Consider the following 17,844-nt stretch of genomic DNA (forward strand, 5'->3'; position numbering starts at 1 on the left):
ATATATAATGACCACAAGAAAATAACTAATAAACCATTAAGACATAAAGTAAAGAAAATGTAAAGGAGAATAAATATAGATGAAGTAAAAAAATATATTTGCATATTTAATTATATTAAGCCTGACTGTCTAAGGTCCCTAGTGGAGTTATCAGCTACCTTGACCTAAAGTTTCGAGTGTATTTCAAATTCAACGAAGTCACCACCAAATTTTATTTTTGAATAGGAAAAACATTAAGAAACCCTTAAAAATAGAAAAAAACATATTTGAAACGAAGTATTGAGTTCAGGAGTCGATTATGCATAAGGAATGTATTAACACCCTAAAATATTCGTAAAAACTGGTTACTTATAATTAATTGTGAAAAATGTGTTAACTTAAATATATTTATTTCTTCTTATTATAAAAATGTGAATATAAATTGTTTTTTATGAATGTGATTTTGATATAAAAATGTGCTTAAAAAAGAAATAATTTTTTTTTCTATTATTGTGCTTGACAAGAGTGTGATCTTGCTCCTACGTATGTTGTGCTGCACAGAAAAATCAAAAGTACGTAATTTTTGACAAGACTGTCTCAAACATTTTAGATGTCCTATTCTATTTTTAAAAATTGGACCCTTAATAAAAAGAAAATATAATTTTAATAATTAAAAAAGATGTAAACATTTTAATTTTAGTCATTATAAACAAATCATCAATTTTTTAGTCTCAATTTTTTTATTCACTTTTAGTTGCTAGTTTGAAAAGTGTTTTATAAAAAAAAGAAGAAGATTTTTTTAGTCTCTAAAATAAAAATAAAGACTAGAAGTGAATAATTTTTTTTAACTAAACTTAAAATATCGTAATTTTGTATTATTGAAATATATTTAACCTAAAAAAAATTTACCCTTATATTATAAACGTAAAAAAGTTTGGGCTCTTACCAATTGGGACCCATTTTTAGGGTCTAAACTTAAAATGTTGTAATTTTATTGGGATTGAAAATATATTTAATAAAAAAATCACCTTAATATTAAAATATAAAATTATTTGGTGCCCTTATCAATTGGGGCTTGTGCTATTGGGTTGCTTGCACAACCCAATAGTCAACTGTGGTTCTTGGATAGAAAATGCAATGTGTTGGTTGCTTGCAAGATGATTTGACAAAAAAATGTTAGTTTGGTTAAGAAGGTTTAATATCACCAAGTTGTCATAGCTCAAACGTCTTAAACTATGACTGACAAGATGTCGCATATTTGTTAGTCTTATTTTATTAAAAGATAACTACTATTTTAGAGCTTAAGATCACAGAGTTGTCACAAGTTAGATGTCTTAAACTAGGATTGACAAGATGTTGCATCTCAGTCGATCTTAGTTTATTAAAAGAATATTATTATTTTAGAATTTAAGATCAGCAAGTTGCCGTAACTCAGACGTCTTAAAAACTATGATTGACAAAATATAACATCTCAACCAATCTTTTTACCCATATGGATTTTGAATAAAATGAACTTTTATTTTATTTTTTTAAAAAGAAAAACCTAAGAATGAACTTAAATGCACATATAATTTCATTAGCGTTTGATGTTGGTTGTATAAAAATTACTATAACATAAAAGAAAAAAACTAAAAGAATTAAATAAACTTACAAAACAAAAAATTAAAACCGGATGAATCAAAATCCGAAATGTCTGAATTAGAACAATCTTAATTTTTTATAAAACAAAAAAATAATGAGAATTATATCATGCACTCCCACACCTAAACCTGCCACCATCTCAAGACATGAAAATACAAATTTACCCTTTTAGTCATTTATAATAAGTTTCAAAATTGATAGTTTTGAAAGTTTCAAATTTTTGAAAATTTCGGAAGTTTCAAATTTTTGAAATAAAGATTACATTTCGAAAATTTGAAAAGTTTCCAAATCTTGAAATTTTCGAAATAAGGATGACATTTCAAAAATTTGGAATGTTTCGAAAGTTTCCAAATTTGAAAAGTTTCGAAAGTTTCTAAATATGAGTATGACAAAGATATGATACGGCAATACAAAATCAACTTAGCAGTATCTTTACAAGATCCTATCAAGATAAGAAGGTTTAAACATAAAAGGATGATCAAAAGAAAATGTTGTTGCAATGATGAATCATCAACAAAAATGCAAGTATGGGTGCACCTTGCATTTGTATAATGCATAACAAAGATTGTACCTTAATGTCACGTCATTCCAAATAGTATACTATGTCATCATTGCCACACCAAAGGGCACTACTCAAAGCTGAAGATGTTTTTGGTTATTTTATATACTACAACATCAAAGAATGATCATGATATGTACATTCTTGCTTATATTGAAGCATCTCAAATATCCTCAATGAACAAGATACAATATGTGCAAACACCAAGACAAATTGAAGAAAACATTACTTCAAAAGTTTTTCTTTGAGAAATCATTCTCAACTATGATGAAAGAACATTTTGCCTGATGAAGAAGAACGTTATGCTTGCCGAGAATTCATGATAGAAAATTTTCTCACATGTTGAAGCATGTTGTAGCACCTTAAAAGCATTTAAGTCAACTCAATAGCGGATAAGGAACAATTTTGATGTTGAATTTATTTCAAGAATATTGCATTTAAGATGACATTTATGAACAAGAATAATTGAAGGATAATGCGAAGAACATTCTTTATGATACCATGAAAAAGGAATACATTATAAAAGCTTTGTTTGATTCAACAATGATGCCAACATGATTTTAGATTTATTTTGCGCAAATAAGAGGTCAACAACTCAAGCTTTGACACTCCAAGAATATCACATGACTTGAAGAGTACATTTTTATCATTCTTTCGACTTGTAAGTCACTAAAAGACAAATGCAGTACACGCAAGTACAAAAGGTAGCTGACACATTTTGCAATTTTCAAAGTTGCTACAACAATGGTTTTAGAGATGGCATAATCCTATGTTTTCAAGACAATCACTTCTCACAAAAAGCAAGATAACATACTTCCTACAAAGATAACGTTATGCTCATTTTAAAGAGAACATTATCATTGTTCTACCACTTGAAAAACATAAAAAGAGAAAAACAAGTACATATTTCAGCCAACACTTTTCTCCTTCCCTATGCTGCTACAAAAATTGACTTACAGGTGACACAAGTTGATGAATTCGCACAACAGATCCTTCATGAAAAGCAGAAGAATATTGTTCTCATGAAGAGAGCGTTGTCCTTGTTTTGCACTAAAAGTAAGGACAAGTCATCAAAAGGATTGCTTTTTGTATAGATTGGTGTGCCCAACAACTCTATTTTTCGATAGCAATCTGAAGGTATCCTAATCTATAAATAGGAATGGTTGTTGCACTTGAAGAGCAAGAGTTTAAGTCAAGAAACATCATTTACTTGTTTTTGTATACAAGTTATCAAAGTTCTTCTTTTATCATACACACTTCAACTCTTCAATCCAAATTTGTGGCTCATACATTCTGAGTGTGTTGATATAGTTTCTTTTGCTTCTCAAATTTTTCTTTGATTTTTTACAAACAAAGAACTCAAACACTACATCACATATGTTAAAATATCTCAAAGTATTTCCTTTGTGATTGTTGAGAGTGACATTGTGTAAACTCTATTTAGACTAAGGTTGTAAGCCTGTTGAGGCTTTAATAATACAAGTTGTAAGCTTATTGAGGTTGTGATAATACATGTTGTAAGCTTGTTAAAGCTTTGATAATACATGTTGTAAGCTTGTTGAGGCTTTGATAATACAAGTTTTATTAGGTCCAATTGCGATCTAAAGTGCTGAGAAGGTTTTGAAAAGCAATATAGTAGAAAATCTCACAAATTTTATGAGGACTAGACGTAGCCCAACGTTAAGGGTGAACTAAGATAATTTCTCGTTGTGATTCTCTCTAACTTACTCCTTTACGTTCAATATACACTAATGACACTAACCCCAAATTTGAGTAATTTTGTTTAAAACGTATTTATATAACTAAGTGTATTTAAGAACATTTTCTACAAGGGAATATTCTTTAACAACTTGTTTGCCTTTCAAGTTCATTTTTTAGAAAGGTATTTTAAGTGCATAATTAATTTTTAAAAGGGTCACAATTTAAATCCCCTTTTGTGACTACTTATTCCACTTCAATTGACATCCGAGCATTGCCTCTAAGGTTTGAGCACTTAACAATGTAGAAGTAAAAGATCCAGAAAGAAGTCTTGTCAAAAAACGACAAAGTTTATACCTAAAGGAAAACTTCTCCAAAACAGAAAGATGGTTGCAACAAAATCGACTCACAATCCTCCAAACAAAAATAAAGATTCTTCGTCATAACTAGAAGAGAAAGAAACCCACACGTGTTTAAACGGATGAGGTAACTATTTCTAAACCTTGTTCTTTATGTAATTATTTGGAAGTTGAATTTAATAGTCTCCTAAATGACTCAAACACTTTATCTTAAAAATGTATATTTCTAAAAAATCAACTTACAACTAAATATAATTGAATGACTTTCTAGCTATGATAATCCAAATTTACAATTTATAGACCACACTCTGGGATATTGCAATGGAACTCGCCTAATCATCACCAAAACGGAAATGTTCTATTTGGAAGGGATATTGGAACAAAGGTTTATATACCTAAATTGTCATTCACACATTCTGATTCCAAAATTCCATTCAAATTTCAATGAAGACAATTTTCATTGATCATATGTTTTTCAATGACTATTAATAAAAGTCAAGGACAATCCCCGAAGCATGTAGGAGTATATCTACCACAACTAACATTCTCCCATGGACAACTACATGTTAAAATTTCAAGAGTGACATCAAATTAGGGTTTGAAGATATTGATAGTTGATGATGAAGGTCAAGATTCAAATAGTACATCAAATGTAGTTCATAAAGAAGTCTTTTAAAGTGTAAAATAGTTTTTTTTTTTGGTAAAAATGATGTTTATTTTTTTTTCTTGTCAACAAAATTGAGTTTATGTTAAACATTTGTTTTTTTTTATTTTTTATAATTATATTGTAAACAAATCATATTATAATATCGATATAATTTCATTGATTTGACTTCTCTAAAGTGACTAACTCATTTTAGAGAATAAAATATATAATTCCAACTAATCAATAATAAATCAAAGATTGCTATTATAGGTATATCATAACCAATCATAAACTGGTTAAAATAACAACTCTTGATTTTATTACTTTACATTTTATTTACTTTACACTTTATTTACTTTATATAATCTAAATCTTTAATATCTATGTTATGCCAACCATCCGTGCAACACTGGAGTGTATGCCTAAAATATCTTAAATAACACATTCATTGGATATGGACAGAAAACTTTATAACAGTTGATTTATTTGAAAAAAAAATAGTTTTAATGAACCTTTTAAAAGGTAATATATCATTACAGTGAAATTGAAAAAAAAAATATAATTAAATATTTTAATTAATATTATATAATAAAATAATTAATTAATGTATAGTAAAATATTTTAAGTAGAAATATGGTGCAAATGTATCACATAATTAATTTGACATCTCAACTATATAAACATATCAAGTCCTATTATTTGTGGTATTCTAGAATATTATTGAAAATAAAATAGAATAGAAAAATTCAAAATTCTTGGGAGACTACAACAAAACCCAAAAAACATTTCGAAGAGATACAAACTATTGACCAGCTAAGATAAGAAGAAATAAAACTATGGTGAAAAAAAAAGAGAGATAATATATATATATATATATATATATATATATATATATATATTATCTCAGAAGAGGTGGTAAATTCCACTATAATTAACTCACACAATTGTGAGGTCCCAGATTCGAACTCGAGACAAGACATCCAACCTAACAATATTGACATTGGCTATTTCTAATTGACCAAGCAACAAGACTATGATTTCTGAAAGCTAGATTTGCCAATTGAGATTTAGACTCAATTTATAAAAAAAAGCTACCTATTCTTGTACATTGTTTCAATAACAACCATAATCACCATAACCTAAAGAAGCAATTGTAATCCCAAATTCACATCCAAATAACCTAAAGAAACAATGTAGTTGTCCCTAAATATACCTCTACAAACGGAACCATAACACCTAATAGCAGTTCAATTAGTATTACATTTAATCCACTAATTTTTGGAAGGATGCCAAATAACTTTCTTGATGATAGAAATCTTAGGAGGATTAGTTTTAACTTGGAAAGACTTGAGAATTTCAAATTCCTACGTATAATTGGAGACTATATTAGAAGTGTGGTTGTTGGATAGATATGCATTGACAATAATTATGTTGATGACAATATGAAAAACAAGACTTTTGGCTTCAAAGCGGACTTGATTCCTGCAGTATCAAATAATGCCGATATAAAGATGATGCTATGTAAGATAAAATCTTTGTTCTGCTGAGACCAACCTGTGCCATAAATGACAAGAAGATGTTGAATTGAAGTAATATCAGTTTAAAAATAAAAGATATAATTTAACCAAAATCAGAACCAAGTAGCAAATGAGCAAAAAAAAAAAAAAAAAAAAAACCCACGAGAGGCTACATTATTTTTGGTATACAACTTATTATGCAACAATCTAAATCTAAGAGAGTTGGAAGAAGATGTGGCAAAATTTTTTAAAAAAATTTATTTGATGGAATTTTTTGAAAGAAAAATAACCATAACTAAATATATTAATTAATTATTAAGCATTGAAGTTATCATCAAAACACAACAAATGATCTCACCTTTACAACCATAATCAAGGTCATCAAAGTCATTTCTTTCCCATGAACAACCATCATTATTGACCGTGACTTTCCCAAAACACCCCTTTTCCGTTTTTTCAGCTTTGCATGCATGCCATTGTTGTCACAGCGCACTCTCACTGTAATCCTTGTCCTTCTAAAACTATAAATCCATAATAAACAAATAAAATAAGTGAATATTAACTAATTAAATTAATAAAATTAAGGAAAATACATTAAAGCATGTAGACGCCGGCGTTTGACCGTTAAACCTAACAAACAAAACAAAAATCCCAAACCCGAAGAAGCAAAGGAGGGTTCACAAATTTCGTGTGCTACACCGGTGACTCTATCATCTCTCTCTCTCTCTCTTAATTTCTAACGGTTTTCGACCTGAGAACTGTATAGCGAAACGGCGACGACGGTGCCGGCGAAGGCCAGGACGACGTCGTTCGCCGGAGAACAAAAAAAAATCAAATTAACAATTATTATTAAATAATTAATTAATAGTTTGAAGAATTTTCATTGGATCTGCTGAAGTGAAAGAGAGAGAGAAGAGAAGATGATGATATCGAGGGGATTGTTCGGGTGGTCCCCGCCGCATGTACAACCGCTAACGCCGGTTTCGGAGGTATCGGAGCCACCGGAATCTCCATCGCCGTACTTAGACCTCGGCGCTGAGACCTCCGCGTCGCAACAGATGGAGGTGGAAGAGGAAATGGAGGAGCAGGAGGAAATGGAGCCGCCGCCTGCCGCGGTTCCTTTCTCGAAGCTATTCGCGTGTGCCGACCGGTTCGATTGGTTTCTTATGGCGGTTGGTTCCGTCGCTGCCGCGGCTCATGGAACTGCGCTTGTTGTTTACTTGCATTACTTCGCGAAGATTATTCATGTGTTGCGGATGGATACTCAACCAGCTTCTTCGCAGGAGAGGTTTGACAAGTTCACTGAGGTTAGATTTTGGAATTTCTATGCGTAGAACCCTAGTTATTGCTTTTGGTTTTGATTTTTGGTTTACATTGTTGTTTGATGTTGAGATATAATCTAAATAGAACAGACACCTTGGCTATATTCAATTAATTAATTTTCAAAAATTATTATTGATGTTGATGCAGTGTCGTCCGGTGTTTGTGTTAGTATCCGTATTTCATAGGATGTAATTGATACTTGCATTTGGAAATTTTGTTTGTTGAAATTATGGACTAGGTTTGTAGTTGTTAATCTTGGTGAGGTGATGAAGCTTGTAAGCATAGCTTGTAGATGTAGGTTGTAGTTTCTGGTAGTTTGATTCGTCTCACTTGGCTAGCAAGTAATTGGGGAAGTTATAATTAGGGTTTAAATATGCATATCAGTATGTGTCTTATTCATGTCGTCGTAAGCGCAAAATATGCTGTTTAACCAGTTTATCGATTCACGTCGAAATTACATTGATCAACGTGTGGGAACTTTGATGCTTAGAAACATCTTCAAGCCAGATTCTCTAAATCATTGTTTGTAGTTCAAGCCAGATTGGACATTGATAAATTCAAGAAAATTGTTTGATCTTCTGATTGTTGTCATGGCTTTGGCTGCTTTTGAAAACGGATTTATTTTCACTCTCTGTAGTGCCCTCGTTTTTTTATTTTTGTAATTTCACCTCTTGAATTGACTAGGGCCATGTTGCTTTTGGAAATTTCTCGTTTGATTTTTCACGGAACTTCTAAACCTTGTCTATTTGTATACATTTATGAGGGTGATATATATTTTGGCCTATCCTTAATAAATGAAATCATCTTGGATTAACCGGTCCTGTTCATGTAGGTTTGTCATTAATTATTTCATGACTCAGCTGTCTGCAGTTTGTTCAACTTGGTGAGTTTGTAGATAAATGAGTCCTACGTCAGTTGGTTGAGTCATGAAGCTACTATGTAAAGTACTGTCTGAGCTTTTGGAAGATTAGAATTGAATGAAGGTTAGGATTGAATGAGTTAACATTTACTAGGGAGACGCGAAGATTAGAAAAGTATTGAAGTTTCATTGGGCTTATGTTAAAGGAAATGCAATTCGCAAGCTGTAGAAAGAGGTTATCTAATGGTGAGTTTCTTGGTTGGTTGGTTGCTGTAAAAAATACCTGTGGGTGGAAAAGCTTTGGGTTTGGTATAATTTGGGGAAAAGAAAATTAAGATTGTTAATAAATTAGGGTTTTTAATTTGATGGGATTGATCTGTTTTGCTGTCTTCCATGGAAAACAAATCTGAACAGAGTACAAAATTAAAGAAAGCAAGATAGTATCTTGGAGGAACCTAAGCATCAAATTTCACATCTATGGTTTTATTTTATTTCATTACAAGAGTACACAAATTGGATGCAATTTTCTATCTTCATAAAACTATTCATCTTATTAAGAAAGAAAAATAAAAGCTTCACAACTTTTTACATAGGCCTCTTATACCAATTACATATCCTCCAAGGTTAAGGAGTCAAGTTCTAATTCTAAGGATTTAGACATCTTACTATTACTAGAAAGGATATCAAAATAAGATTGAATTCCCGTTAAATAACATAGGCCCAATTGCATATTCAAAGAAACAAATATCAAAATCCCATTGAACAGCGAGTCAGGAAGTAATGAACTAGATTTTGTTTCCTGGCAGGTGGTTAGAATTCTCTGTATGTAATTTGTCATACGAGTGGATGCATGATTTTTTATTTTGATTTTTGTAAGGGATAGTTATTATTATGGTGCTTACAATTTCCTTTCTCCTTGTCAAGTAAATAAAGACAATGAAAGACAAGAAGGAAATGCAGTTATGTACGGTAGATGATATGCATTAAATTGAAGGTTTAGATTATACTGATTGTATTAATGCTATGGTTATTTGTTCACGAGGAGCAGATGACAAATATCCTTTACTTAGAGTGCAGTACACACAACAACTATCATAAACCATAACACTTTTGTGAATTCCCAAACTGTATGATGACTTAATTAACACACAGTTTGCGTTGCTAATAATTGCCTCTTTACCCATACGATACCTTCTGTTTATAGCAGGTTATACATTGCTTTTAAGGATACTATTATCTTCTCTCTAGATTTCGCATTCCTTTCTTCTTGAAATTGTAATATTCTTACCGGGTCTGTTTGCTGTGAGATAATGATATATGTTTATGGTAGTTACTTGCTATTGGGCTTGTTATAAGACATTTACTAAATTTAGCTGTTTTTTGTGAGAGACTAGCCTGAAAAACTTCATACTCGTGTTAACTATATATAGGATTATTGCATTGTAACTGTGCTAAATTTTTGGAACACATTTTGTTTGTATTTGGCCTTTTGAATTTCTGAAGGAGAAATAGTAGAAATCTTAGGAGGTTTTTCCTATGTGTTTGATTTGATTTATCTACTACTTGGGGGCCTTTAAAATTGAAGAGTATAAAATGCTTGAATTCAAGGGAACACTCTTATCGTCCAACTCTTTTTATAATTTTGTCTCTCTGATTCTTTGTTGGTCTACTTTTGACATACATTTTGAAATTTTAGAAGAGGAAATTATAAGATGAGCAATGATCTTCAGTGTTCTGCAAAGCATTCAATTTGTGGACCAGTGGACTTATGCTAACTTCTCTCCTTACGTTCTTCTGCAGCTTGCTTTAACCATTGTTTACATTGCAGCAGGAGTTTTTGTAGCTGGTTGGATTGGTAAAATTAAACATGCATTGAAATTAATCACGAGAAATGTGTTTTATTAGATGTTCATTTAATTCTCTTGCCATACTAATGCTGTATTTTCCCTGTTTAATAGAGGTTTCATGTTGGATTTTGACTGGAGAGCGACAAACTGCTGTCATCAGGTCCAAATATGTTCAAGTCTTACTAAATCAGGATATGAGTTTTTTCGATACTTACGGGAATAATGGAGACATTGTGAGTCAAGTATTGAGTGATGTGCTTCTTATCCAGTCTGCTCTTAGCGAAAAAGTATGTCTTGGTTCAATCATGTGTATAAATTTCTCCAGTATGTGAAAATGTTAACTTCTTTACATATAATATCTCAAGTCATATATCCCATATAACATGTTTATTTTCTTTTGATGATACAGGTTGGAAATTATATTCATAATATGGCTACTTTCTTCAGTGGTCTTGTCATTGGCCTTATCAATTGCTGGCAGATTGCTTTGATAACATTAGCAACAGGCCCTTTTATTGTTGCTGCAGGGGGAATATCGAATATATTCCTCCATAGACTTGCAGAGAACATCCAAGATGCATATGCTGAAGCAGCTAGCATTGCTGAACAGGTGATTTGTTGTTTGAATCAAATCCGTTTTACATGGATCCAAGTATTTTCCTTATTTCTTTGATTGTCTTTACATATTTGACCGACATAGAGATAATTTTAAGATGCTGTTCTAGTCCTCTTATCTTTTGAATTTCAAATAAGAAAACCTCAGTTGTTTAAAATAACTCTGGTTCTTTATACTTGATGGTTTTTAAAACTGACATGTTGAATGCTTCAACATCAACTATGTGCTCTAAATTCTTTAGATGGTGTTGTGGATTTATTTGTTTCTATATGCAAGGAAATGAATATGATTCCTCTAACTGCTGTTTTACTAAGACAAAAAACACTTCAGTTTAATCTTAATTTGTCCTTTGATATTTTGAATTTACAAAGTGGAAAGAATGTGGAAGTTCTCTTTATTTGCTGAAGTATAATTTTAGCACTGCTGATTCTCAGTGTAGTCTATATCTTGTGATGCAGGCAGTTTCCTATGTAAGGACATTGTATGCATTTACAAATGAAACGTTGGCCAAGTACTCATATGCAACATCACTGCAAGCTACTCTTAGATATGGCATATTAATAAGTCTTGTTCAAGGGCTAGGTCTTGGATTCACGTATGGACTTGCAATATGTTCTTGTGCATTGCAACTCTGGGTTGGAAGATTCTTGGTTATTCACGGAAAAGCACATGGTGGTGAAATTATAACAGCTCTTTTTGCTGTAATTCTAAGTGGCCTGTAAGCATCTTTGCCAACTTGTATATTTTCCTTATATGTTCATTATTTTACTTTTGTAATCTTTGTTACTGTGATTCAGGGGTTTGAATCAAGCAGCTACAAATTTCTACTCCTTTGAACAAGGGAGGATAGCTGCTTATAGATTATATGAGATGATAACCCGATCATCCTCTTCTGTTAATCATGATGGCACTGCCCATGACTCTGTGCAAGGAAATATAGTGTTTCGGAATGTTTATTTCAGCTATCTGTCTCGTCCCGAGATCCCTATCTTGAGTGGATTTTATCTCACTGTACCTTCTAAGAAAGCTGTAGCACTTGTTGGAAGAAATGGCTCTGGAAAAAGTAGTATCATTCCACTCATGGAGCGCTTCTATGATCCTACATTAGGTAATTACTTTCCCTTTGACACTGTATAATTAATTTTACATTGCATTCAATGCAGCACTCTATTGATCATTTGTAAATTTTACTTGATTTGCTAATCTATGATTCAGGAGAAGTTCTTTTAGATGGCGAAAACATTAAGAATTTGAATTTGGAATGGCTGAGGGGCCAAATAGGACTAGTTACCCAGGAGCCTGCTTTACTCAGTTTGAGCATAAGAGATAACATTGCTTATGGGAGGGATGTCACACTGGATCAAATTGAAGAGGCTGCTAAAATAGCTCATGCACATACATTTATTAGCTCATTGGAGAAAGGTTATGACACACAGGTGAAGCTTGATTGACATGATCATATGTTTATGGTTTTCTTTTGGGGGATGGGGAGTGGGTGGTGTATTTTCAGGTATTTGCCATCACATTTTTATATCCAAAACTGGTGTTCCTGTCTTTCAGGTTGGTAGGGCAGGTCTAGCTTTGACTGAAGAGCAGAAAATTAAACTTTCAATTGCAAGAGCCGTGCTTCTAAATCCATCAATTCTTCTGCTTGATGAAGTCACTGGTGGACTTGATTTTGAGGCTGAGAGGGCTGTTCAGGAGGCTTTGGATCTGCTTATGTTGGGACGCTCAACGATAATAATTGCTCGAAGGCTTAGTCTCATTAGGAATGCTGATTATATAGCCGTTATGGAAGAGGGTCAACTCGTTGAAATGGGTACTCATGATGAATTATTGAACCTCGATGGCTTATATGCAGAGCTTCTACGATGCGAAGAGGCAGCAAAACTTCCCAAGCGGTACTTGAACAAATCATACTCCTTCCTTTCCCATGTATTATTGTTTGTATTTATTTTCAAAAACAAATATAAGGATGGAGAAAGTGGCAAGACTTAGAATAACATACTAAAAATATTTAAATATTCTTTAGTCTATTTGAGTACCCACTGGACTGCATCACTTAATGTTGTGTTTTAATAATGTGCAAGACTTCCTCCCTTGTATGCTGATGATATACATTTTGTTCTTTAGTGTATTAAGTACCCACTGGACTACACCATTTAATGTCGTGTTTTAATAATGTGCAAGACTTCCTCCCTTCTGCTGATCACATACATTTTGTTTTTCAATGATTACCCAGGATGCCTGCTCGAAACTACAAGGAGACTGCAGTATTTCAAATTGAGAAGGATTCTTCAGCAAGCCATAGCTTCAATGAACCATCATCCCCCAAAATGATGAAGTCACCTTCTCTTCAAAGAATATCTAATGTATCACATTCGCGACCTTCAGATGCCATCTTTAACTTTCAAGAATCACCTAAAGTCCTGAGCCCACCACCTGAGAAGATGCTGGAAAATGGTCAAGCTTTGGATGCAGCTGATAAGGAGCCATCAATAAGAAGGCAGGATAGTTTTGAAATGAGACTGCCGGAGTTACCCAAGATTGATATACAATCTGTACATCGGCAAAAATCAAATGGTTCTGACCCAGAATCCCCCATTTCACCACTTTTAATATCTGATCCTAAAAATGAACGCTCTCATTCACAGACTTTTAGTAGACCACATAGTCATTCTGATGATTCTTCAGTTACAATGAGAGGGGAAAAGGAAGCACGGCAGCGGAAACCACCATCACTTCGGAAGTTGGCGGAGCTTAGTTTTGCTGAGTGGCTTTATGCTGTCTTAGGAAGCATTGGTGCTGCTACCTTTGGTTCATTCAATCCTCTTCTTGCTTATGTTATTGGCCTTGTGGTGACAGCTTACTATAGAATTAATGACCAACATCACTTAGAAAAGGAGGTAAACAAGTGGTGCTTGGTCATTGGTTGCATGGGTATTATAACAGTTATTGCCAACTTTTTGCAGCACTTCTACTTTGGTATTATGGGAGAGAAAATGACAGAAAGAGTTAGGAGAATGATGTTCTCAGGTGCATAGCTTATCCTTTTGCTATTTTTTATTTTAAAAAATTATGAACTTATGATCATTTTTATCTGTTTCAATAACATGGCAGCCATGCTACGGAATGAAGTAGGGTGGTTTGACGATGAGGAAAACAGTGCTGACAATTTATCCATGAGATTGGCCAATGATGCTACTTTTGTACGGGCTGCTTTTAGCAATCGACTTTCCATATTTATACAGGACATTGCTGCAATTATTGTCGGTCTTCTCATTGGCGCTTTGCTGCACTGGCGGTTAGCACTGGTGGCTTTTGCAACCCTTCCAATTCTCTGTGTTTCTGCAGTTGCCCAGGTTTGCACCTGCTCTTCTGGTTTTCCAACTATAACTGTTTTCTCTTGCTTTGAAGTGTGAACCAAGTATCCTATAAGCTTAAGTTGTTGGGTGATAACACATGGACAATTTTATACCTAACATGTCCCCTTATGCAAGAGACAGTGCCTAAATCCACATTATCTTGTGCTGAAATTGAATTTGATACTTAGCAGAATAGGGACATTGGGGATTAGTCTCTAAACCACCTGGTAATAGAGACTCTAACATGAACCAACTATCTTTTAAAGCTAAAATTGTTGGGTGAAATCATGAATAGTTTTGGAGCTAACATACCTAATGATTGGGTTGAACTTATATTAGCTTAGGTTGGTAGTGTCTATGGCTAATTGTATTCTTCATCAATTTTTTTTTTTCGTTAGAGAGAAATTATACAAGAGTTTCATTATATTTTTTTCCTTGTAGTGTCAAAGCGTTGTTTTCTCCACTCCACATAGTGGTAAAAATCGGTCGTTATTATTGTTGTATTTCCTTGCAGCATCAATGATAACAGGATTGATTGCTAGTTCACCATTTCGTGTTGGGTTGACTATCAGTTTCTGTGGAAATATTATGCTAATTCCTACATTAATGAATGATATTAAATTATGACATGGTCATCCAAATAAAGAAGTTAAGACCTGCTCTGAAAAACTGAGATCCATTGATAGAGCACCTAGGCATATTCTAGAAGAAGTGGGGTCATGTGGGAGAGAATGAGTTAGTTAGTTGGTTTCCTGATTTTAAGGGATTTTGGTTATTGAAAAGAGGGTAGCGGAGTGAGGAATGCATTCAGAAATTCTTAGCATATTGTTAGGAGAAAATGTTCTCTAGTTAGGAGTTCTTGAACTCTGGTTTTGTCCTTTCTTTGCATTTCTGCCATTGTAAGAGCTCTTGAGCTCATCACTTTTCCATAAATAATATACAGTTTCATTGATCTGAATTTGTGGGTTCTATCATCCACAACACAAAAGATAATATTGTTTCTCTTCCTCTCTCTCTCTCTCTCTCTCTCTCTCGTAATTATATGAATGATTTGGTAAAGATGGCTAAGACTGATAGGAGACTTTAGTTCATTTACTTGAATCTTTTGCATAAAATATACATTAATTACAGCCTGCTTGAATATTGCAGAAATTGTGGCTAGCTGGATTTTCAAGGGGCATACAGGAAATGCACAGAAAAGCATCATTAGTTCTCGAAGATGCTGTTAGAAATATATACACTGTTGTTGCATTTTGTGCTGGCAACAAGGTAATGGAGCTCTACAGGCTGCAATTATTGAAAATATTTAAGAAAAGCTTTCTTCATGGGATGGCGATTGGTTTTGCTTTCGGCTTTTCACAGTTTCTACTTTTTGCTTGTAATGCCCTTCTACTTTGGTACACTGCAATATGTATTAAAAATGGTTACGTAGAACCATCCACTGCACTGAAGGAGTACATGGTTTTCTCATTTGCCACATTTGCCCTTGTGGAGCCTTTTGGATTGGCTCCTTACATACTTAAACGACGAAAATCTCTCATATCAGTGTTTGACATTATAAACCGTGTGCCTAAAATTGATCCTGATGACAACGCAGCGTTGAAGCCGCCCAATGTATACGGAAGCATCGAGTTAAAAAACGTTGATTTTTGTTACCCATCTCGTCCTGAAGTGTTGGTATTGAGCAATTTTAGTCTCAAAGTTACTGGGGGCCAAACAGTTGCTATTGTTGGAGTTTCAGGGTCAGGAAAAAGCACTATAATATCTTTGATTGAGAGATTTTACGATCCAGTTGCGGGGCAAGTTTTACTGGATGGGAGGGATTTAAAGCTATATAACTTGAGATGGTTGAGGAGCCACCTTGGTTTTATTCAACAAGAACCAATTATCTTCTCAACAACCATAAGGGAAAACATTATATATGCAAGACATAATGCCAGTGAAGCTGAGATGAAAGAGGCGGCAAGAATAGCAAATGCTCATCATTTTATTAGCAGCTTGCCTCACGGGTATGACACTCATGTTGGGATGAGAGGCGTTGATTTAACCCCAGGACAGAAACAGAGAATTGCAATCGCAAGGGTAGTGCTGAAAAATGCACCTATCTTATTGTTGGATGAAGCAAGTTCGTCGATTGAATCCGAGTCAAGCCGAGTTATACAAGAAGCTCTAGACACGCTAATAATGGGAAACAAGACCACTATTTTAATAGCGCATAGAGCTGCAATGATGAGGCATGTGGACAATATTGTAGTGCTTAATGGAGGACGGATAGTGGAGGAAGGTAGTCATGATTCGTTGGTTGCAAAGAATGGTCTGTATGTCCGGTTGATGCAACCTCATTTTGGTAAGGCTTTGCGTCAGCATCGGCTTGGTTAATATGAGAAGTATGTGATATGAGTGATTTCTACAAATGTTGGTTCATGAGCATAGTTTGATTTTGTGTTTGAGGTGAACCAGTGACGACTTCTGCACCTGAAGGATTTTTCGAAGATTGTCTGGTGGAAAATATCGATGGCAAGGGTAATGATTGGGCTTGTATTAGCATCCGGCATTAGTAGGCATAGGAGAGATACTGTAGGTAAAAATAGATGTGTAGGGTTTAAATATATAGGATTTTTTTAGTTTTGTTGGTTTGCGATTCTGGCTGCATTCTTTCGGAGGCGCAACTAGGGGTGTTTTCTATTCATGGTATTGATTTGCTTCTTAACAGAGGGTGGAATCAAACACCAATTCTGCCGAGGTGACTTTCTTTTCACTCTGCCTAACCCATGCGTGGATGATAAACTTATTCATTACTGTAATTTTGTCTTTTCCATTTGTTATTATTGTAGAAAATTCTGATATAAAGAGCTGTAAGTTGTAACTTTTGTATATATATAGCGACAGATTATTAGACTTTGTTGTTAATTGAACACCGAAATTAGACAAAGAAAAATTAAAAGGAACAAAGTTTTTTTTTATTGATATTGAAAAGAGAGAGCAAGCATAGATATGCATACATATGTTGCTTATAAGAAAACGAACGAACATCGGTTTATCTTTATTTTACTAATTCATGAAAAACTACCTCTACTAATAACTACCGCAAACACCACAAATATAAACTCCTTCTGATAAACTACCTCTTATAATTATTTAATTAAAAATAACTACCACCCAATACAATTACACATCAATTGTCTTAAACACAATATTTAATACTCCTTCTTGCTTTAGGAGTTATGCATAAATCTAGACAAAATGCTTTGACATTCAAAATATATGGTTGTGAGATACATCAAACAACCAACTAGACTTTTAAAATACGCTTGATCAATTTTTTCAAAATCATCATTCTTGCAAAGCTTCTCTTCTGAATTCATTGGAGTGCTCATTTATCAATATTCTTTAAATTTGAACTTCAGAAATTCTTTTGTATATCTTTTTAGATAA

The 17,844-nt window shown here is 33.4% G+C and overlaps 1 protein-coding gene across 2 annotated transcripts; it reads left to right on the forward strand.

Moving 5' to 3' along the window:
- Window positions 1-6,958: 6,958 nt before the first annotated feature.
- Window positions 6,959-17,307, forward strand: LOC101510771 (ABC transporter B family member 20-like). Of its 2 annotated transcripts, XM_004492033.4 has the most exons (11): window positions 6,959-7,706; window positions 10,382-10,436; window positions 10,540-10,715; window positions 10,838-11,038; window positions 11,503-11,762; window positions 11,842-12,152; window positions 12,260-12,480; window positions 12,605-12,945; window positions 13,287-14,080; window positions 14,165-14,406; window positions 15,559-17,307. In XM_004492033.4, exons 1-11 carry the CDS (start codon window positions 7,320-7,322, stop codon window positions 16,786-16,788), a joined length of 4,218 nt encoding a protein of 1,405 aa, XP_004492090.1. In that variant the 5' UTR covers window positions 6,959-7,319; the 3' UTR covers window positions 16,789-17,307. The 2 variants fall into 2 exon arrangements, with proteins under 2 accessions (XP_004492090.1, XP_012568898.1); XM_012713444.3 differs by lacking the exons at window positions 6,959-7,706; window positions 10,382-10,436; window positions 10,540-10,715 and having other exon boundaries at window positions 10,856-11,038; window positions 11,484-11,762.
- Window positions 17,308-17,844: the final 537 nt, after the last annotated feature.

The sequence above is a fragment of the Cicer arietinum genome, chromosome 3 (genome assembly GCF_000331145.2).
Source record: "Cicer arietinum cultivar CDC Frontier isolate Library 1 chromosome 3, Cicar.CDCFrontier_v2.0, whole genome shotgun sequence".
Taxonomy (NCBI): Eukaryota; Viridiplantae; Streptophyta; class Magnoliopsida; order Fabales; family Fabaceae; genus Cicer; species Cicer arietinum.

Bases quoted from the DNA above. Each gene is read 5' to 3' on its own strand.
- LOC101510771 (XM_004492033.4), top strand. From the start codon at position 7,320: ATGATGATATCGAGGGGATTGTTCGGGTGGTCCCCGCCGCATGTACAA. The intron at 11,763-11,841 runs GTAAGCATCTTT...ACTGTGATTCAG, and splicing joins GCTGTAATTCTAAGTGGCCT to GGGTTTGAATCAAGCAGCTA. The intron at 12,481-12,604 runs GTGAAGCTTGAT...CCTGTCTTTCAG, and splicing joins AGAAAGGTTATGACACACAG to GTTGGTAGGGCAGGTCTAGC.